At 41.4% G+C, this 24,242-nt stretch overlaps 1 protein-coding gene across 4 annotated transcripts in view; it reads left to right on the top strand.

The window, feature by feature from the left end:
• The first annotated feature begins 205 nt into the window (after window positions 1-205).
• The window catches only part of map3k7 (mitogen-activated protein kinase kinase kinase 7), a 163,528-nt gene continuing 139,491 nt past the window's right edge, over window positions 206-24,242 (top strand). For all 4 annotated transcript variants that reach the window (XM_070885382.1, XM_070885381.1, XM_070885380.1 and 1 more), the window contains exon 1: window positions 206-514. In XM_070885382.1, coding sequence (XP_070741483.1) covers window positions 437-514 — 78 coding nt within the window. In that variant the 5' untranslated portion in view covers window positions 206-436. The remainder of the gene's footprint in view (window positions 515-24,242) is intronic.

Genomic DNA, 24,242 nt, shown 5'->3' with positions numbered 1-24,242 from the left:
GTTTTATTTTAAAATTTTCAAATGTAAATGGCACGCGGGGCCATTCCAGCTTTGCATTCGAAGGGCTCCCGCGCACGCGTGGACACAGCGCCCAGCGCCCAGCGCCCAGGCGAACGCACACTCCCCGCCCTGCCAGGACTGCTGATGACGCTTCAGGTCGCTGTCTTCCTGCCACTGGTTCGGCCTGCACCCGAGCGACGTCATTTCCGGCAGGCGGCAGCGGTCCCCGGATGTTTGCGGGCCGGATTAACCCCGGAAATGCCGGATGAAGCCGGTGGGAGTGGAACGCTGCAGGAATCGGGATTGGGGCACCAGAGCGGCGCCGGCCTCGACAAGCTCGGCTTCTTCCACCGGCGGCAAACCCGAGCGGCCGAGAGCGGCAGCCTGGGCCTGGGCCTGGGCCTGAGCCCGATCCTGCTCGCCGGCTGCAGCAGGGATGTCGGCGGAGATCATCGATACCCCGCAGCCGCTGCACTTCGAGGAGATCGACTACAATGAGATCGATGTGGAGGAGGTGAGGGAGCGGGCCACAAGCAGCCCGAGGGGAGGGCAGGGGAGGGGAGAGAGAGAGAGAGAGAGAGAGCTGGCCGCAGCCCCTGGGCTCCCCCCGGCTTGTCCTTTTTAGGAGAATAAGGAAATGGGTTAAAGTCCAGCGGTGAACATTTAGTCAGATTGTAAACAGGTTAGTGAAAGGTACATCTTGTTCTGTATAATTTCCCCTGGTAATCTCTCCCCCCCCCAATGCGGTACACTGCATGAGTTGTGGGGAGTTTTATTGTTTGGTTCTTATTTAAACAATCATTTGAGATGTTTGTTTTCCCACCCATAAATCAATTCGCAAAAATGTCTAACATTTTGAACTGGTCAGGTGAGATGCACTTTATTTTAGCCCTTGTTTTGTTTGCAGGATTATGATTATAAATAAACCCACGGTAAGCGTATTATCAGAAACTGTTCGGCTATGTTGCCTAAACTGATTTCAATTTTTAATAACTTGTAGTTGTCCCAGCCAAAAGTTTATACTGTGATTGTGAGTTTTGCATAACTTGCTGCTAAGTTATGCACTGCAGTGAAGAGTTGCCAGGAAGTGTGATGAGCTTTGCTCCTGCAGGTATTTCAGGATTCTGAAACAGATGGACTTGAAGATTCCCAAAAGTCTTTTGTATAGAAAGTTTGGTTCGATTTTTAAAAACTTCATCCCTTTAAATGCTCACGGCAGCAATATAAAATTTTGACAGCTTTTACAATGGCATATGTAATGTTGTAAATATCCAAATGTTGGTTGACCTTTTAAATGGTATGATGTTGCAATATTGCTGTAACTGTTCACGATGCCTGAGCATCTCCCTCTGTGAGTGAACCAGCAGAAGTTCTTCAGTGTTGTTCTGGTTAAGTTTGATAGTCCTTTTTAATACAGATTAGTCTACATTTTTTGATTTCTAGTTGGACAATATTGGCATGAAGTGCACTTATCTAATAGAAAAAAAGAAAGACTACCGGATGTCCTAAAGTACTTTACAGCCAATGAAGTACTTTTTGAACTGTCGTCACTGTTGTGATGAAGGAAACATAAATTACATGTGTATTGTGTTGGATGTATGACAATGAACCTCAGCTGCTATAGCTAGTAAATGTTATTATTGTGAGTTACATAAAATGGAATAAAAGGAGATAACTCATTGAGTAAAGCTTTAAACTGATATTTGGGAGGGGAAAACTAATTAGCTTTTGTGATTTACTTTGTCTTAATTTAGAGACAGCCTAGATAGACACCAAATTTTGTTACACTCAAGTGTTTTGGAAAATTGCAAAATGTGTGGCATATTGAAAGTGCACAATGATTTTCCCCAGATAATGCTTGTCACATTATCAGCTTGAAAAAACAAAATTTAAAAAGGATATTTTAAAGGTTCTAAATGTTTCAAACAGTGTTGAAATAGTTTAAATGAGAAATGGTAGCATAACCTTACACTGCAAAGCCCAATCCACTCCTCACCTGATGTGGACTTCCAGCAGAGGTCTCTGCATAGCATTCAGGAGCAGGGACCCTGGACTGTTTCATTCCCTGTCCCTAATCCTGGGGCTCTGAAGTACCTTGACTGACTCTGCCACTGTCCCTCCCACTAACAAATAGCTGAAGTTAGTTAGCTTAGCACAGACCAGAGATTGAACATTTGATTTTCCTTGTCTGTAAATATTCAATTTTGAATACATTTTAATTGATCAGTGCCCCAAAACTCCATGTTTGCTTTAAAAGCCTAGTTGGCAAAATACCAAATGAATACTCTGAATCTAGTACCTAAACTTCAAATTCTATAGTTCTCAGATAATACATTTCTGAAGTTGGTCATCAATTTTTCATAAAGTTTAAGACCGTACTCAATATACCAAAGTGTCATGGTTCATCAGTCATTGAAAGTTGGCATGCAGGTATAGCAGGCGGTGAAGAAGGCAAATGGCATGTTGGCCTTCATAGCTAGGAGATTTGAGTATAGGAGCAGGGAGGTCTTACTACAATTGTACAGGGCCTTGGTGAGGCCTCACCTGGAATATTGTGTTCAGTTTTGGTCTCCTAATCTGAGGAAGGACGTTCTTACTATTGAGGGAGTGCAGCGAAGGTTCACCAGACTAATTCCAGGGATGGCTGGACTGACATATGAGGAGAGACTGGATCAACTGGGCCTTTATGCACTAGAGTTTAAAAGGATGAGGGGGATCTCATAGAAACGTATAAGATTCTGACGGGACGGGACAGGTTAGATGTGGGAAGATTGTTCCCGATGTTGGGGAAGTCCAGAACCAGGGGTCACAGTCTGAGGATAAGGGGTAGGTCATTTAGGACTGATGAGGAGAAACTTCTTCACTCAGAGAGTTGTTAACCTGTGGAATTCCCTGCCGCAGAGTTGTTGATGCCAGTTCATTGGATATATTCAAGAGGGAGTTAGATATGGCCCTTACGGCTAAAGGGAAGAAGGGGTATGGAGAGAAAGCAGTAATGGGATACTGAGGTGAATGATCAGCCATGATCTTATTGAGTGGTGGTGCAAGCTCGAAGGGCCGAATGGCCTACTCCTGCACCTATTTTTTATGTTTCTATGTTTCAAGTTCTATCCATTTGATTTGGCTACTAGCACTGTAAGACCAGTAGTAAGTATGCATAACTGTTTTGTTAAAAGGCAAATGTGTTTGACTGAATTGTCATATAATCTTTAATGTTAGTGTCAGCTGTGGCTCAGTTGGTAGCACACTTGCTCCAAGTCAGAAAGTTGTGGGTTCAAGTACCACTCCAGAGACTTTAGTACAAAAATCTAGACTGACGCTCCAGTGCATTGAGACGTTAAACCGAGGCCCCGTCTGCGCTCTCAGGTGGACGCAAAAGATCCCATGGCACTATTTCGAAGAAGAGCAGAGGAGTTATCCTCGGTGTCCTGGACAATATTTATCCCTCAATCAACATACTAAAAACAAATTATTTGCTCATTATCACATTGCTGTTTGTGGGAGTTTGCTGCGCACATTGGTTGCCACGTTTTCCCACGTTACAACAGCGTCTACACTACAAAAGTACTTCATTGGCTGTAAAGCGCTTTGGGACATCTGGTCGTCATGAAAGGCACTATATAAATGCAAATCTGTCTTTTTAAGATGGAGATGCTTTTGACAGGGTAATACCTCGTTACCGCCCTTAGAAGTGCTGGGTGGCGGCAGACATTTTGTGTAATGTTCTCCCTCCAGTGAAGTCATGAAATTCTGTTCTAGCGATGACATAAAATGGGAAATTCCATCCACAATGCCTGTTCGTGACGTCAGTTGAGGGAGATGTACACAACTTGAGCTGAAGCTGCCTCTAATCAGTAGTTATAAAGAATAAAATTGTATAATGAGGTGATCTGAGGGACATTAATAAAATACGATCATCCATTTCCATGATTTATAATTTGGGGTTGTGGGAAATTTAGTAGTCTGTACACTCTCATGTGATTCACACACAATGCATACATTGGGAGTCTGGCATTTTGCATATTCTGAGTTCCATAGTGTTTGACAATTACCTCATGATGGTGTAGAATAAAATTTAATCTGAAGAAGGAAGGAAAAGAAACAATAGTTGTGGTCTTTTGGAATTGTATATGAGACATTATTCTACCCGATAGCATTTGTTTTTAGATTATACGATCGCGTTTGTGTGTGTATAGTTATATGATCTGCATTTCCAGTATATAAAAAAACTTTCTAAGCAATCTATACACTTTGATGTATAAGTGTGAAATTTCATTACGTAATTATTAACTGATTTCAGCTTTGTGTTGCTGGGAGGACGGGCGCACCAACATTAGCGTTCTTGTTCCGGCCAACATCCCCAGCATTGAAGCACTGACCACACTTGATCAGCTCTGCTGGGCAGGTCACATGCCAGACATGAGACTCCCAAAGCAAGTGCTCTATTCGGAACTCCTACATGGCAAACGAGCCAAAGGTGGGCAGCGGAAACATTACAAGGACACCCTCAAAGCCTCCCTGATAAAGTGCAACATCCCCACTGACACCTGGGAGTCCCTGGCCAAAGACCGCCCTAAGTGGAGGAAGTGCATCCGGGAGGGCGCTGAGCACCTTGAGTCTCATCGCCGAGAGCATACAGATAACCAGCACAGGCAGCGGAAAGAGCGTGCAGCAAACCAGTCCCACCCACCCCTTCCCTCAACGACTATCTGTACCGCCTGTGATAAGGTCTGTGGCTCTTGTATTGGACTGTTCAGCCACCAAAGAACTCATTTTAAGAGTGGAAGCAAGTCTTCCTCGATTCCGAGGGGCTGCCTATGATGATGATGCATAGTGATAGTCTTACTATACACCTCTAAGCAGAATTGCTTAGACTAATCTATTTAGGTCATGTATAGATGGTCCAAGAAGATAACAGTTAATTTTGTTGGCTATAAAATAAGTTGTAATGGCGAAGGAAATTTAAAAAAGAAAATCATTACTCTATTATAATTGTGTTTTTGATATTCCATTTATTTTGATGATGTGTATATATAATATCCCAGTAATCTCTTGTCAGAAAAACCATGGTACTAGTGATGTCACATATCTCTGGTTCCTGAGTATTTTTATCCATTTAGTGTTTTAAAATTTGTCCACCAGTACAGGAGGGAAGGGAAGTAACTTGTGTGGACGATTGAGAAATCCAGCAGTGGGGTTCCTGTTTCTGTATAATGCACCTTTCCAAATTGGTAAGTTTTCAGACCAGAGGCTGAGATGAGTTTGAGCAAGATTTTAGAATACCAATGAACATTGGATTAATTTGAATTAGAACACAAATCTGTTTGTATTCGATTTAAGTCTTGGGATTCTGCTGACCATCTCTATTTGATGTTATCGGAACCATGTGGTAGCATCTGTTACCGTATTGACATTCTTCCTATAAAACCATTTATTTTCTTAAGGGTGCAAGGAAGTCTGGAGGGGAGTGCTTTTTGTGCAAAGTACCGCCTATGAAATTACAAAAATATATCATTTAGAAATATATTTTGTACCGTTAGGGCAAAAACTTTGAATTTCTCCACATGCGAGCTTGTAATCTGTTTTCCTGGGGTTGTTCTACTTCAGATTGTCTTTGAGGTCAGTCCAAAAATGTGAGCCATATTAAAATGAATCGAGCTCTTTTTATGCAGAAGGAAGACGACCCTTTGCTTCAATGGAAAACTCTAATGTTTCAAATGCAATTAAATCTATTTCTAATAACATAGGGAATTAGTATATTGAACAAAAAGCACTCTTCTAGAATTCCTTTTCCCTTTAAGCAAGTCCCATTTTATATTTAAAAAAAAAAGACTTTTGCAACACTTTCCTATCACTTTGTTACAGTAGATCATTGAAGTTGGTTTTCTAAGTATGGTACAGTGTGCTAAAAGCTTGTTTCTGTCACTCTTAAATACTATGACACTTGCACTGGTATTTGTGCAACGACAGTTTTATTTTTCTCAGCTGTATTAACGATCAATCCTGAGCTGCATTGCCCTTTGCTTAAGATCATATAACAAGTACTTTACTTAATTTTGTTTATTTTCTCTGACATATGCCTTTAATCAGTAAATCATTAGCTGAAGGGTGTCAGCGTTGCGTAGCACATGAAATCTCTAGTATGTTGTGCTACAAAATAGTTGGACATCGAATCATTTCCACAGTTCCCTACTTAGAAAGTTTCCAGTCTTTTTGCGATGGACAGAAATCCTAAGGGTGAATTTGCTTCCCTGCTGGTCTCCTTTTGTACACCTCCTTGTGGTTGGTTACAGTGTGGCATTCAAATATCTTCTCATTTGGAATATAGCATGGAAAAGGAGACAAAATAACTTAAAAAAATTAATAATGCAATATGTATTGATTTTAATGGTCATTGTATGCTATCCTCGCTCTTTGGAATTTTGTAGCCATATTTTAACAAGGACTTTTCTGAAAACAACTTTCTCTTGTAAAGATATTTGTGAAAAGTTAAATTTTAAAAATGCAGTTAGCAACTTGTACTTGAATATCATATTTGTTACTGGGAGCTTTGTAGCTTTCACCTTTGAAGAGAAGTGAGCATGCTTCTGCTTTATAGCAGCACTGTTCATCAGTGTCCAAGGGTTTTGGTACCTTTTCAACAACATCCAAGATTTCACATTTGGTAGTGAACCCGAAGATCTAGAAATCCGTGTACTTTTAAACAAAGAATCAGTGAGTTCAACCCTTGTGTGTAAATTGCCCACTCTATACATGAACCTTCATACTGAGTCTCGAATATATTTGAGTTCCATGACAATTATTTTATAAGGAGGATTCTAAACTTGTTTGGGAAAGATGTTACATTAATACGACCTTTCCTAAGATTTGATTTTTTTTCCCTGTTCTTCCTCCATCATCTCTTAATTTACACTAGTTTCTTATCGCATCTCCGAGCTTCATCCATTTGCATACTTTCCAAACTAATGGATACTTCATAGAAAAATCATAGAAATTTGCAGCATGGAAGGAGGCCATTTCGGCTCATTGTGTCCGTGCCGGCCGACAAAGAGCTATCCAGCCTAATCCCACTATAAAGCTCTTGGTCCATAGCCCTGTAGGTTATGGCACTTTAAGTGCGTATCCAAGTAGTTTTTAAATGTGGTGAGGGTTTCTGCCTCTACCACCCTTTCAGGCAGTGAGTTCCAGACACCCACCACCCTCTGGGTGAAAACATTTCCCCTCACTTCCCCTCTAAACCTACTTTAAATCTATGCCCCCAGTTGTTGACCCCTCTGCTAAGGGAAATAGGTCCTTATCCACGCTATCTAGGCCCCTCATAATTTTATACACCTCAATAACTTCCCTGCTCTTATAGTCTATGCCTCGGTGAAACATAGAAACATAGAAAATAGGTGCAGGAGTAGGCCATTTGGCCCTTCAAGCCTGCACCGCCATTCCATGAGTTCATGGCTGAACATACAACTTCAGTACCCCATTCCTGCTTTCTCGCCATACCCCTTGATCCCCCTAGTAGTAAGGACTACATCTAACTTCTTTTTGAATATATTTAGTTAATTGGCCTCAACAACTTTCTGTGGTAGAGAATTCCACAGGTTCACCACTCTCTGGGTGAAGAAGTTTCTCCTCATCTCGGTCCTAAATGGCTTACCCCTTATCCTTAGACTGTGACCCCTGGTTCTGGACTTCCCCAACATTGGGAACATTCTTCCTGCATCTAACCTGTCTGAACCCGTCAGAATTTTAAACGTTTCTATGAGATCCCCTCTCATTCTTCTGAACTCCACTGAATATAAGCCCAGTTGATCCAGTCTTTCTTGATATGTGAGTCCCGCCATCCCAGGAATCAGTCTGATGAACCTTCGCTGCACTCCCTCAATAGCAAGAATGTCCTTCCTCAAGTTAGGAGACCAAAACTGTACACAATACTCCAGGTGTGGCCTCACCAAGGCCCTGTACAACTGTAGTAACACCTCCCTGCCCCTGTACTCAAATCCCTTCGCTATGAAGGTCAACATGCCATTTGCTTTCTTAACCGCCTGCTGTACCTTATTGCCAACCTTCAATGACTGATGTACCATGACACCCAGGTCTCGTTGCACCTCCCCTTTTCCTAATCTGTCACCATTCAGATAATAGTCTGTCTCTCTGTTTTTACCACCAAAGTGGATAACCTCACATTTATCCACATTATACTTCATCTGCCATATATTTGCCCATTCACCTAACCTATCCAAGTCACTCTGCAGCCTCATAGCATCCTCCTTGCAGCTCACACTGCCACCCAACTTAGTGTCATCCGCTAATTTGGAGATACTACATTTAATCCCCTCGTCTAAATCATTAATGTACAATGTAAACAGCTGGGGCCCCAGCACAGAACCTTGCGGTACCCACTAGTCACTGCCTACCATTCTGAAAAGTACCCATTTACTCCTACTCTTTGCTTCCTGTCTGCCAACCAGTTCTCAATCCATGTCCGCACACTACCCCCAATCCCATGTGCTTTAACTTTGCACATTAATCTCTTGTGTGGGACCTTGTCGAAAGCCTTCTGAAAGTCCAAATACACCACACCAACTGGTTCTCCCTTGTCCACTCTACTGGAAACATCCTCAAAAAATTCCAGAAGATTTGTCAAGCATGATTTCCCTTTTACAAATCCATGCTGACTTGGACCTATCATGTCACCCTTTTCCAAATGCGCTGCTATGACATCCTTAATAATTGATTCCATCATTTTACCCACTACTGATGTCAGTCTGACCGGTCTATAATTCCCTGTTTTCTCTCCTTCCTTTTTTAAAAAGCGGGGTTACATTGGCTACCCTCCACTCCATAGGAACTGATCCAGAGTCTGTGGAATGTTGGAAAATGACTGTCAAAGCATCTGCTATTTCCAAGGCCGCCACCTTAAGTACTCTGGGATGCAGTCCATCAGGCCCTGGGGATTTATCGGCCTTCAATCTCATCAATTTCCCCAACACAATTTCCTGACTAATAAGGATTGCCCTCAGTTTCTCCTTCTTACTGGACCCTCTGACCCCTTTTGTATAAGGCAAGTATTCCATATGCTTTCTTGATCACCTTATCTACCTGGCCTGCTACCTTCAGGGATCTGAGGACATGCACTCAAGTCCCCTTGTCCCTCCACACTTAGAGCTGGATTTTTGGTTTTGCCGTTATCGGGGCAAAAACGGAGATGGGGCGGGAAAGTTACCGCCCGGGCAACGTCAGCGCAGTGTGGAGAAATTCTTGCCATCTGGGCCCTGTGCTGGGGCGCAGTGCAAAGGGAGGCGTTGTACAATTTTGCGGCGCAAAAATGGGAACCTCCCCAACTGAAGTGCAGGGCTGGGAGCGCTCCAAGAGTGGCCTTGGGAGAGGAAAAAAATCACGAACGTTCCATAAACATTGTCCACACCACCACAACACAAATCACTACAAAAAAAATAAATACTGGAACGTATCTTTTTTGCACTTTATCTACTTCACTGCCGCCGGCAAGGCTGGACGGCTGTGTTTTCACTGGCAGTCATCACAGGGCACGCTTCGGGGTGTATGGGTCGGGTGTGAGACTAAACTTTTGCTGGTGTCGCATTGAGACATGTTGCACACCATGTCGCAGCTCTTCCCGGTGCCACCGCAAAACCCGACCGGACGCAGAAGGTCTTGCCGCCACTTCAGGGTGCAACCCGGAGCACAAAGAACCTGAAAATCCAGCCCTTCGTGTCATACCATTTAATGTGTATTCCCTTGCCTTGTTAGTACTTCCCAAATGCATTATCTCACACTTCCCCGTATTGAATTCCATTTGCTACTGTTCTGCTCACCTGACCAGTACATTGATATCTTCCTGCAAGTCCACAACTTTCTTCTTCATTATCAACCACACAGCCAATTTTTGTATCATATGCAAACTTCATAATCATACCCCCTGGATTCAAATCTAAATCATTAATTGATATATGTCACAAAAGTCAAGGGACCTAGGACTGAACCCCGGAAACAGCCTCCTGGTCACAAACACCCATCAACTTCTGGACAACATTCAGAAAGTTGGAAAGCTGTGGTAACTGGAAAGAACTAAGTTCCACTGGACTGGGCGCAGTGCTGTAAAAGATTCTTTCAGATCCCCAGTCTTGCTTTCTTAAAGGGAATACCCATGATGGAGAGGGAAAAATAAACTTTATAAATTTCTTCTGATCGTGCCATAGTGTGGGCATTTCATTTCCATCATGAGTCTAAGTAATATTTCTGACATATTTTAGGAGATCGTATTGAGTTTGTACCTCCCCACTCCTCCCTCCCCCAAACAGCTAAGTTGATGCCTGAGGTGTATAATTGTTTAAATCCAAAGATTTTGTTTGAGTTTCCATGTTTTCTGTTACCTCCATGATAGCCAAGTTTTCTTTTTCGATGTAGCTCCATCACATGTCTGAATTAGGACGTGTTACCTTAAAGTTGAGCTCTTTGGATATTTAATGTATGAGCACTCAACTTGTGTTCGATTCCTTCCTCTGGCAGTTTAGCAGAATCACTATGTAAATGTATTTGTTAATGCTCATTTTTTTAAATTAGCAGACACAAAAATTCATACAATACATACAATATTTTAAGAGGCCACTTTCAAGACAACTAACTTTGAAACAGAACTACTGGGAGCAGCTCTCAGAAAAGGGGGTTTTAACTGAGTAGTTGTGTTGTTCTTCCACATTGTGTAAGATGTAGTCGCATTTTTAGAGCTGTCTTTTCCAGTTACAGAAACATAGAAAATAGGTGCAGGAGTAGGCCATTCGGCCCTTCGAGCCTGCACCGCCATTCAATAAGAACATGGCTGATCATTCCCTCAGTGCCCCTTTCCTGCTTTCTCTCCATACCCCTTGATCCCTTTAGCCGTAAGGGCCATATTTAACTCCCTCTTGAATATATCCAATGAACTGGCATCAACAACTCTCTGCAGTAGGGAATTCCACAGGTTGACAACTCTGAGTGAAGAAGTTTCTCCTCATCTCAGTCCTAAATGGCCTACCCTTTATTCTAAGACTGTGTCCCCTGGTTCTGGACTTCCTCATCATCGGGAACATTCTTCCCGCATCTAACCCGTGTAGTCCCGTCAGAATCTTGTACGTTTCTATGAGATCCCCTCTCGTCCTTCTAAACTCCAGTATATAAAAGCCCAGTTGATCCAGTCTCTACTCATGTCAGTTCCGGCCATCCCGGGAATCAGTCTGGTGAACCTTCGCTGCACTCAATAGCAAGAACATCCTTCCTCAGATTAGGAGAACAAAACTGAACACACTATTCCAGGTAAGAACTCACCAAGACCCTGTACAACTGCAGTAAGACCTCCCTGCTCCTAGACTCAAATCCCCGAGCAATGAAGGTGAAGGCCAACATACCATTTGCCGCCTTCACCGCCTGCTGTACCTGCACGCCGACTTTCAATGACTGATGAACCATGACACCAGGTCTCGTTGCACCTCCCCCTTTCCTAATCTGCCGCCATTCAGATAATATTTTGCCTTCCTGTTTTTGCCACCAAAGTGGATAACCTCACATTTATCCACATTATACTGCATCTGCCATGCATTTGCCCACTCATAACCTGTGCAAGTCACCCTGCAGCCTTTTAACGTCCTCCTCACAGCTCACACTGCCATCCAGTTTAGTGTCATCTGCAAACTTGAAGATATTACACTCAATTCCTTCATCTAAATCATTAATGTATATTGTAAAGAGCTGGGATCCCAGCACTGAGCCCTGCGGCACTCCACTAGTCACTGCATGCCATTCTGAAAAGGGCCAGTTTATCTCGACTCCCTGCTTCCTGTCTGCCAACTAGTTCTCTATCCACGTCAGTACATTACCCCCAATATCATGTGCTTTGATTTTGCACACCAATCTCTTTTGTGGGACCTTGTCATAAGCCTTTTGAAAGTCCAAATACACCACATCCACTGGTTCTCCCTTGTCCACTCTACTAGTCACATCCTCAAAAAATTCCAGAAGATTTGTCAAGCATGATTTCCCTTTCATAAATCTATGCTGACTTGGACCGATCCTGTCACTGCTTTCCAAATGTACTGCTATTTCATCTTTAATAATTGATTCCAACATTTTCCCCACTACTGATGTCAGGCTAACCGGTCTATAATTCCCCGTTTTCTCGCTCCCTCCTTTTTTGAACAGTTGTGTTACATTAGCTACCCTGCAGTCCATAGGAACTGATCCAGAGTCGATAGACTGTTGGAAAATGATCGCCAATGCATCCACTATTTCTATTGCCACTTCCTTAAGTATTCTGGGTTGCAGACTATCTCTTATCAGTGTTCCTTCAGAATCACGGGTATGTTGTAGTCCACCTTATTGTAAAAATTCAGATTTTTCAGACTGCAGTTATTTTAAAATGCCTGGATTTACTGTGTAGGATGTGCTCTTTTCAGCTGATGTAGAATGATCCATATGCAAGTGAGTGGGTTACTCACTAAGTCAGCCAAAGCCTAAGCTGAAATTTTTATGGATTGCTTTGAAAACAAACTGTAGAGATGTGCTCTGTTTCATGTTAGCCATCTTAACCTGTTTACATTAGTGACATACTGAGACATGTTAAACCTTCAATAAAGTCCAAGATTCACCCAAGTGATTTTGCATACAGAAAATGGCCATGGCTACTGCTGGATTGCTGTTAGTAAACCAGTTGTTTTTTTTAAACATTCTTCAGGAAAAAGAACCTGCCACCCCAGGTCTGGCCTATACACACCTCCTTACTACTGCTTCTAACTTGCTAGTGGCATTCGGAAGAGACTAATCTTAATACAGTTAGGGTGATGTTTGGAATTGGTGCATTGGATACCAGATATTACATAATCTAAAACAGCATATTCCCAATTCAGTCAGCAACGTCACAGGAAATTCATCAGTAATATTATAAAAGGTATTTGATGCATTTCCTGTCCATCACATTTCAAAGAAAAGCAGTCCCTCGGAATCGAGGAAGACTTGCTTCCACTCCTGAAGTGAGTTCTTTGGTGGCTGAACAGTCCAATACGAGAGCCACAGACTCTATCACAGGTGGTACAGATCGTCGTTGAGGGAAGGGGTGGGTGGGACAGGTTTGCCGCACATTCTTTCCGCTGCCTGCGCTTGATTTCTACATGCTCTCGGCGATGAGACTCAAGGTGCTCAGCGCCCTCCCGGATGCACTTCCTCCACTTAGGGCGGTCTTTAGCCAGGGACTCCCAGGTGTAAGTGGGGATTTTGCACTTTATCAAGGAGGCTTTGAGGGTGTCCTTGTAACGTTTCCACTGCCCACCTTTGGCTTGTTTGCCGTGAAGGAGCTCCGCATAAAGCACTTGCTTTGGGAGCCTCGTGTCTGGCATGCGAACTATGTGGCCTGCCCAGCGGAGCTGATCGAGTGAGAAAGAAAAGTATAAGGAAACCAAGGACCTCGCCTGGAGCACACAATACTGGACAAAATTATGTCTATAAAGTCTCTTGTATGAACTCACTCGGTATTAATTTAACAGCAGCAGCTTTTTAATTGACTTGTGTATGAACCCAGTATTTTACTTAACAGCAGTTAGACTTCTCTACCTCTTCTGAAACACACATTTGTATTTTACATGATATAATGACTTTTTAATGTGATGGAGAAAAAAATTACAGGGATATGGGAGGGAATGGGACTAATCGAAAGAGCCGGCGCACACTTGATGGGCCAAATGGACTCCTGTGTTATACTATTCTATGATTCCATGATAATGCTCAGGACCTTAAAGAAAGTTAATCCTCTGACTTGCTGAGACTTTAAGTATCAGCACTTGGGTTGTCACAGTGGATAATGTTCAGTTTATCTTGTTGATTTCAAATAAGCTCCACAAAATGAACTTGTTCCACTTTTTGAAATCATGTTGCAGTAAGGTGGGCATTGTTCAAACTAAAAGAAAGACTTGCGCCTTTCACGACCACCAGACATCCAAAAGCGCTTTAAAGCCAATGAAGCACTTTTGAAGTGTAGCCACTGTGGTGGTGTAGGAAATGTGGCAGCCAATTTGCGCACAGCAAGCTCTCTCAAACAGCAAGGTGATAATGACCAGATCATCTGTGTTCGTGATGTTGATTGAGGAATAAATATTGACCAGGACACCAAGGATAACTCCTGCTCTTCTTCGAAATAGTGTCATGGGATCTTTTAAGTCCACCTGAGAGAGCAGACGTCTGTTTAATGGCTCAACCGAAAGACGGCACCTCTGACAGTGCAGCACTCCCTCAACACTGCACTGGAGTGTCGGCCTAGATTTTTGTGCTCAAATCTCTGGAGTGGAACTTGAACTCACAACCTTCTGGCTCTGAGGCGAGGGTGCTGCCAACTGAGCCACGGCTAACACACAACTGCCACGAACAGGCTGCCTGGGATCACTTGCATGACACTTTCTGATGTTTTAATAAAATGACGTACAAAATAAATGACACATTATTCCTTATAAGGAATGCACAGTGAAATATTAAGTCTTTCTTTGAAATAATATCAACCATACTATTAATTGTAATGGAAGATTTTCCAAAATTATTCTTTCCTGTCATTTTGTAATTTTATGATGTTGAAGAGGAGAGAAAAATCGAGCATTGTATTTATACAGATATATTTAATGATTTCTCTGATGGTTTAGGATTAAATGCACCATGTGGTGTGGTATTAAACCATACAGATCAAAGATCCCAGGTTTGATCTGTCTGTGGCAAGTTAACTGATCACAACCTGGTTGTGGCATTGCAGTTTATTGCTTGGAACAGAAAAACATGGACAAAGTATCTGCTCCAGGTCAGCGAACACAGTGGTGATGAGTGAACGGGATTTGGTGCGAATTAGGATATGGGCAGTAGAAGTTTGGATGAGCTCAAGTTTATGAAGGTTTGGAGGCCGGTCAGGTAATCGTTGAAGTAGTCGGGTCTGGAGGTAACAAAAGCATGGATGGGAGTTTCAGCAGCAGATGGGCTGATGTCGAGGTGGTATTAGAGATGGAAGTAGGCAGTCTTTGTGATGGAGCGGTTATGGGGTCTAAAGTTCAGTTCGGTCAAAATATGACATCGAGGCTGCGAACAGTCCGGTTCAGCCTGAGACACTGGACAGGGAGGGGAATGGAATCGGTGGCTAGGGAATAGAGTTTGTGACGTGGACCGAAGACATTAGTTCGGTCTTTCCAATATTTTGTTGGAGAAAATTTTGTTTCATCCAAGACTGGAAGTTGGACAAACAGTTCGATAACAAGAAGCCGTGGAGGTGTCGAGAGAGATGGTGGTGAGGTAGAGCTGGGTGTCATCAGCCTACATGTGAAACCTGCCGTTGTGTTTACCGATGATGTCGTCGAGGGGCAGCATTTGTGAGAAATAGGAATGGACCAAGGATAGAGCCTTGGGCGACTCCAAAGGTAATAGTCTGGGGGGATGCCACTGCACAAGAAGCCATTGCAGGAGATTCTTTGGTTACGAGTGGATAGGTAAGAGTGGAACCAGAAGAAGACAGTTCAGCTAGACAACAGAGGAGAGATGTTAGAGGAGGACAGTGTGGTTAACTGTGTCAAAGGCTGCAGCCAAGTTGAAAAGGATGAGGAGGGCTGTTTCAGTGCTGTGGCAGGTGCAAAATCCTGTTTGGAGAGGTTGAGACTTGGAATTGCAGGAAAGATGGGCACTGATTCATTGAGGAAAAATTCCATTTAGGAAAAACTGGTGTAGCATTTTCACGCTATTTATATTAAAACACAAAATTGTATGTATTGCAAGATTGATTAATTTTATAATCTTGGCCAGCATTTTAGTCTGAGTTGGTCTTCACAGATAGTTGTGTTAATTGCATACAGTGCTAAATGATTTTTAATTATACTGAGAAAATGTTTCTCAAAGTCTTGTTAAGTTTAAGAAATATTTATTTAAAAAAAATAGAACTTCGTACAATGGATTAGAGCACAGGTGTTTCATCTAGGAGGCATGTTAAATCCAACTCGGACTGATGTGATGAAAGTCTCGTGCTTGACAGATGCAAGAGCCCCAAGTGAAGCTGATTTGGTCAGTTTCAACCTACTTTCGAGTGGATACAATCTTCCAGCACAGAGTTGACCAAAATTTGATACTAAATTGACTCCCTCATTGAGAGAGGCCAGGCCACCTGATGGGCAGTTCAGAGTGGACAATTTAATAATGGTGCATCCCAACTCCCCATCCAGATTCAAATAGAAAGCTCTATGACACAACTCAAAGACAAGAGGAGGAAATGAGAGAAAATGCTGCACTATTGCAGCCGACTTCAAGTTAAGCCATCTAACCCATGTTATTCTTGGCCAGGAAGTGTTTGGTGACGACACGATGTTTTTTTTTAAAGATGAACACACAAATAAATCTTCCACCTCCTTCAACCCAAAAAAACCCCACACTTTTAATACCCTATTAATATGAATGTTCAACTAAAAGTATAATATTTTAAATTGAATATTTTTTGTAGTTTCACTGAATAAATTGAAGCTTGTTGAATACCATATAAACTAATTCACTATTTGCCATTTACATTACTCCTACAGCAGTCTTTGGTCACCAAGAAGATGCTACATACCATCATAGTAGTTGTGCAGAATGGTTGTCAGCTGTATCTAGTGACCTCATGGTGACATTGTGTGATGAACTATTGTTAGCTTTCGAATATTAGAATTATTTGGCTCTGTGCACACAGTCTCTTAATTCTTTTCTCCCCTATTGTACTACAAAGTACTGTTTCCATAAAGTACAGGAACAAATCTAGAGAAGAAAGAAACCTCCATTATTGTAAATCCCTAATCCACTCAAGGGAGGTGAAGCTTTTCCAAGTCCAACAATTTAAATATTTACATTTATTATCTTAAAACATTTAAACCTTCCATTCTTAAACTCTTCCCTTTTTTCCCATGTCAGTTGAATGGATTGCTCACAGGCAATTACCATCACGAGCCTAGCATGTCAATGCATGTTCTGTACATCTTGCCATTGGTGTTTAGTGTTTGTTCAAAAGATCAGTCTCTTTAATAATTAGTTGAGAAACGTTTTGGTTCACTATTTTTAGCACTTTGGATATTACTATTCTGTGATTCTAAACCATACAATTATCTTTTATTCTTAAACTTTTGGAAAACATATTATTGAAAGAATTTGTGCAAGATGTACAGTGAATGCATTTTGTATTCATTTTTATTGGTTACTAATATTTTCCAAATAGCCTTTTATTCACTGGAAGGCAAGATGTTGCCAGAATAATTATTGTGGTGTGTGCTTTTTCACTTTTTTTGTCAAGGACCAGCCATAGCTTTTTTGTTCCAGAATTATTTAATAGATGATGGTTGCTATATGCAACGTAGTGTAACTTTATGTTTGACAATAGACAATCCTAAACCAAAATTAATTCTTGTTTCATAGCTTATTAATCTCTTGCTCCCCTTACTGTAAAATGGCTGAGTTCTGAAATGGATAAAGTGTTTAGCTTCTACACCACTTTCATAAAGTTCTGCATACTTTCTATTTATAAACATTTCTCAGTCACTTGTGCAGTTGAAGTTTCTTCCCTAAGTTATCATATAACTAAAACAACATTGAGGTTTCTGATATTAATAGCACCGGCTCCATGCAAAGTGAGTTACAATTGGCATAGTTTTTGTTGCATGGCAGGATTAGAATGGGGATCTATACTCTTTGAGAGGTCAACAAGCGCAAAGGTCTTTGACATTGTCAGTAGTTTAGGCTTTAGAAGCTACTATCCAAGCTTGGTTTTCTGGTCATCAGTTACAAGCCAGCAAGATGACATTCCCTGTGCCATTTTGGATGAGTACGCCAAAGTAAGATGTTCATTCATTTACAAACCATCAGAAAAGTTTCCAAGGTTCACATGTGTAATACTGATCTCCAAGTACACAGAGTGGAAGGGCTCCAACTCTTTGATTTGCCACAGTCACCACCATTGCTGCGTAACAATCAGCCTCAAGAAAACTGAGGATATACATCACCCAAACCTTGTGTCCCACTGAGAATCGTTATTAATAGAATCCTGTTACTCTGACTTCCTTGATGATGGCTGCACCAAAAAGTTACCATCTGCATCAAAATATTGAGTATATCCTTCAAAAGTCTCAAGAAGCTCGTGTTTAGTAAATCAGCCTTTGTTTACATCATATTATATGACTGGGAGTCTTGAACCCACTATAGAAAGCTTATCAAAGAACTCAGCAGGTTCCACATGCACTTGTGGACAATCCAGAAACCCTAATTACAGGACAAAGCATCTAATACTAAGATTATGACTGGGAAAACATCATTCGCATTGAAGCAATGCAGATAAAAGGCTTGTGCTAGATTGATCATGAGTTGAGAATGGACAAGAATTGGGACCAAAAAATTATCTTATTATAACAAGCTCATGACATCAAAAATCTAAGAATGACAGCCAGCAAGAACTGTTCAAGGACATTCCACAAACAAAATATGATAAACTTCAGCATGCCAGTTGAGGACTTGAAACTTGCTGTCATGGACCAATTTGTTTGACATGCAACTGTTTTCAAGAAGTGGCACAGCAATAAAGATGAAAGCGCTAGCTGCAAGTGTGGACAAATGCAGACGGGGATTTCCATGTACACGTCATCATTACTGCCTCTTGGCGTGCAGATGTACTTCGTACAGAAATAACTTGCATTTATCTTTCAGGACACCCCAAAGCACATTACATCTAATGAATTACATTTTTGAAGTACAGTCAACAGTTTACACACGTTAATTTAAATTTTGATTGATGGAAATTTTGGCCAAGTTACCAGAAGAACTCCCAGGCCCAAAGGGTACTGCTGATGGTTGATCTGCATTGGATTTGGCTTGTGCAACCTTCACTAAAGCTCTCTGGGTTTAGATAAGTGGTGTGTGTCTTTATAGGGGATACATTAGAAAAAGTGATTTCTCAGTAGCCTGATTTTTGAGATCCTTAAATGTGGTGATGGATTTCAGCACGTGACTGACCCAAAAAAAATAGATAACCAAACTGGAAGAATACTTGTAGCTAAGGAAAAGCGACAGCTATTTTTACGGATACATCCCTGCTCTGTTATTTCTGAACTACTTCTGTTGCTCTGGTTAGTAGAAGCTAAGAGCTATGTTTATAGCCCAGTCTGGTGCAGACTTTAATGGCTACAAGTCCACGCCCGATTCTTTGGTCTGGGCTTCCATCTAGCAAGTCTTGATGCTGGGAACAGAGTCTCGAATGCAAGTTTCATTTTTATATTGATCATAAAAAAACACTGCCGTTTTCTGAGATATTTCAACTTTTCTTAAAACTGTTAAAATAGTATTTTAACATTGTGTGTTTGATTCCAACAGCTAGTGGTCCCCAAGTAAGAGGTACAGAAGGAATGTTCTTCAGGGGGGCAAAAACTTCAACTCCAGCCTCAAGATCTAAACTTTTGCTATGCTATGCAGTCCAGGCCTTATTCACTAGGTTTAGAATCTGGGTGAGGACCTGTTCATGTTCAAAGTACAGATATGTGGGATTTCCTGAGAAATCCCACAAAATACTTAATTGAATCCTGTTGAAAGTACTTATGGCTGGAAATGTAAACGGCTAAATCCACATAGCTTAGCACTGATAAACTTCAGTCACCAGTGATCGGTCTAGTTGTTCGGGTCCAAGATCGTTGGGAACACCTTAATTGTTCCCTAGATTATCAAAATTTGTAATGAATAGTGAAATTAATTTTCTTTTCCTCATTTAAAGCAGGGTAGTAATTTGTATTCCCCAAACTATTGTAAACACACTTAATGGGAGAACATTTTTCTTTATTGCGTGCAGTGAAATTGTAAACATGTTCTTGGACTTACGATTTTGTTATAGCTAGCACACAGAAGAAACCGTCATCCCTTTTTGTCTCTTGCCACTCCCAATCTGAATATGACTTATCTTAGTATCATATCTATATCGGTATTGTATCGTCCAGTGGCATCCTTAATTAAAATGGAGGTAAACTAAACCCCTGCAAACTGAAAATGATCTGTTTATTCCTACTCTATTTTCTGTCTGTTAACCAGTGCTCAGTCCATGATAGTATATTATCCCCAATCTTATGAGCCCTAATTTTGTGTATTAACCTCTTGTATGGTACTTTTAATGTGCTTTTTGAGAATCCAAACATACTACATCTACTGGTTCCCCTAATCTACACTGCCAGTTACAATCTCAAAAAGCTCTAACTAATTTTTCAAACACTATTTCCTTTTCATAAATCCATGTTGACTCTGCCTAATCGTATTATAATTTTCAAAGTGCCCTGTTATCACATCCCTAATAATCGTTTCTAGCATTTTCTGTACAGCTGATGCCAGGCTAACAGGCTTCTAGTTCTCGATTTTCTCTCTCCCTCTTTTCTTGAATAGTGGGGTTATGTTTGCTGCCTTCCAATCTGCAGGACTGTTCTAAAATCTAGGGAATTTTAGAAGATCAAAACCATTGCATCCACTATCTCTAACCACCTCTAATACCCCTTGGATGTAGGCCATCAGGTCCAGGGGATTTGTAGGCTTTTAGTCTCTAATTTTTCCAGTACTTTCTTTACTAATACTAATTTCTTTAAGTTCCTCATTCTCACTAGACCCTTGGTTCCCTGGAATGTTATTTCTGGAATGTTTTTTGTCTTCTACCCTGATGCCAGATGGAATTTCAGTTTTGGCAAATGCAAGATAATTGGCAGCAAGAATAGAAGACACACTTTGAAATGGTGTTGGACTAGGTAGAGAAGAGACTGCAAGAGATCTGGACACAGCACTTAAAATGTCTGGTCATTGTGGAATAGGAATCCATAAAGATAACAAAATGCTGAGTTATATTGCCAAATCAGTATAGTACATGTATAGAGCCATCACGCTGAAGTTGTACAGTGCCTTTGTCAGGCTGTAATGTTGAGTATTGTGCTTCAGTCACCGACACACACACAAGTTCCAACCCATAGAACCGAAGCAGACAAGGGACACAAAGTTAATTCTATATGTGAAGATATACCAGAAGAACTTGGCTCTTCAAAGGAAGCAAATAAGACAAGACTATATAGAGGTATATAAGAAGCAAAATTAAGAAAAGAGTACTGCAAAGCAATATTTTACATTTAACAATAATTCGAGGACAAGTGGTATAAATTGGTGGTACTTCATATAAAAAGTGATTGATAGGTGGAATGATCTTGTGGTTAGGGTAGTAGAGGCAAGAACTGTGGAACCATCTAAGCTGAAGTTGGATGCTGTAATGTGGATGGAGGAAACTGTATGTTTCTATGGAAGGATGAGTTAGTTGTATTCCCCCCATCTGTTGTCTTTTGTGAAATATTAATGCCTGTTTCATGCTGGATTGTATAGTGTTAGAGACATTACTCTTTGAATTTTATTTACCTAATTCTAGTCTAGTGGGTGGCCACATTTCATTTCAAGTTAGTGTGATTTTTGACACAGATTTACCCTTAATAAATAAAGCAATATAGAAAGGCCTGGCTAACTTGTACCAGGGCCTTCCTCACCTGAAGGTACTAACACTATATGGAGTATGGATCTATGGCCCTCTAGTACTGTATACAAGTCCATATTGTTCTTTTTTGATCCAAACAGTAAATGTTGAGAAGCTAGTCAACTTTCGGAGGTTTTCATAGCTGAGCCAATCCTGTTCTTGTGTGACGTACACATGTGCACGATTTTCAGCACGCGTCACTCAATATTCAGGAATGAGAATGCTGATATTTCTGTTTCGTAATCCAGAACAGTGAAGCGAGTTGTAACGTCTACACTACTGCTCCAGCTGTGACAGCTGGATGTCTTCTGTACTGCGTTAGCACTGCTACACAACATGCAAATATGCCTCAACTATAGATTTTTTTTAAACTAGCCCGCAAAAAAAAAGAGAAAAATTGTGGCAAAACTGGTCTTACTGGTTTGTGAATTGCATAGTGATTAAAAATTTAACGCTAGTCTGATCTTGCAGTTGAGAGTAAAATGAAAATTGTGTTAATTCTATTTGGAAAGATTTCCCATTGTTTATGTGCCGCAGAGAGAATGCTTGACCAAATTGGCTTAATATAGAAATGTATATGGAACACTTGCAGTACAAGTAATATGTTACTTTAATATGTGCAATGTGGTTCACGTCATTGGTTATTTTTTCGATTCTTATAGGGATGTGCTTGGCCACCACAGTGTACCTTTTCTATCTACAACAACAACTTGTATTTATATAGCACCTTTAACGTAGTAAAATATCCCAAGCCGCTTCACAGGAATGTTATGACAGAAAAAAAGTTTGCCACAGAACCACATAAAATTCCAGCAGATGACCAAAAGCTTGGTCAAAGAGGTAGGTTTTAAGAACATACGAAATGGGAACAGGAGTCGGCCATACGGCCCCTCGAGCATGCTCCGCCATTCAATAAGATCATGGCTGATCTGATCATGGACTCAGCTCCACTTCCCCGCCCGCTCCCCATAACCCGTTATCCCCTTATTGTTTAAGAAACTGTCTATTTCTGTCTTAAAGTTATTCAATGTCCCAGCTTCCACAGCTCTGAGGCAGCGAATTCCACAGATTTACAACCCTCAAGAGAATAAATTTCTCCTCATCTCTGTTTTAAATGAGCGGCCCCTTATTCTAAGATCATGCCCTCTAGTTCAAGTCTTCCCCCATCAGTGGAAACATCCTCTCTGCATCCACCTTGTCAAGTCCCCTCATAATCTTATATGTTTCGATAAGATCACCTCTCATTCCTCTGAATTTCAATGAGTAGAAGCCCAACCTACTCGACCTTTCCTCATAAATCAACCCTTCATCCCCGGAATCAACCTGGTGAACCTTCTCTGAACTGCCTCCAAAGCAAGTATATCCTTTCCTAAATATGGAAACCAAAACTGCATGCAGTATTCCAGGTATGGCCTCACCAATACCTTATATAGCTGTAACAAGACTTCCCTGCTTTTATACTCCATCCCCTTTGCAATAAAGGCCAAGATACCATTGTACTATCCTTTTGTGTTTCATGTACAAGTATCCCCAGGTCCCGCTGTACTGCGGCACTTTGCAATCTTTCTCCATTTAAATAATAATTTGCTCTTTGATTTTTTTCTGCCAAAGTGCATGACCTCACACATTCCAACATTATACTCCATCTGCCAAATCTTTGCCCACTCGCTTAGCCTGTCTGTCCTTTTGCACATTTTTTCTGTCCTCCTCACACATTGCTTTTCCTCCTATCTTTGTATCGTCAACAAACTTGGCTATGTTACACTCAGTCCTTTCTTCCAAGTCGTTAATATAGATTGTAAATAGTTGGGGTCCCAGCACTGATCCCTGCGGCACCCCACTAGTTACTGGTTGCCAACCTGACGATGAAACATTTATTCCGACTCTCTGTTTTCTGTTAGTTAGCCAATCCTCTATCCATGCTAATATATTACCCCCAACCCCGTGAACTTTTATCTTGTGCAGTAACCTTTTATGTGGCACCTTGTCAAATGCCTTCTGGAAGTCCAAATACACCACATCCGCTGGTTCCCCTTTATCCATCCTATTTGTTACATCCTCAAAGAACTCCAGAAAATTTGTCAAACATAAGGAGCATCTTGAAGGAGGAAAGAGAGGCAGAGAGGTTTAGTGAGGGAGCTCCAGAGCTTAGGTGGAGGCACGGCCATCGATGGTTGAAAGGTGGCATGACAACAGGAGTGACTGTTCAGGGACGGTCAGAGAAGGCAGTAATCGGCCAATTTGTGGGGAATCATGGACAAAGATTCCAAGCCTGCTCCTTTGTAGCTGTAGCACCAAGCAGTCTATCGTCATAATGTTCAACTGTACTTAATCAAGGCAAGTAGTTTGTTATTGCTCAGAAATTGACATTTTTACTGCCTCTGGAACTGCAAGTTCTTTGTGTAGAAATCTTGCAGGATTCAAGTTGTGAAGGATCACTTGCGTTGAATATAATGTGAGCCGTTCCTTTTGCTGTTGTTGTACTTTCATGATTTAAGTGTTATTGCAAAACTATTATGGATGACAAAATAATGGACTATACAAGGAATTGTGGTTATTGCTCATGTGCCAACTTTTAGGCTGGATTTTCGGCTAATTTGTGCCCCATTTAGCACCTGGGCGGGGCGCAAAAACGATTTTTTTTTTTACCATGAATTGAGGCGCACAAGATTTTGCGCCCAGGCGGAACTTTCAG

Source organism: Pristiophorus japonicus, chromosome 7 (assembly GCF_044704955.1).
Source record: "Pristiophorus japonicus isolate sPriJap1 chromosome 7, sPriJap1.hap1, whole genome shotgun sequence".
Classification (NCBI taxonomy): domain Eukaryota; kingdom Metazoa; phylum Chordata; class Chondrichthyes; family Pristiophoridae; genus Pristiophorus; species Pristiophorus japonicus.
The sequence above is the reverse complement of the archived record's forward strand: the minus strand, read 5'-3'. Positions and strand labels throughout refer to the sequence as shown.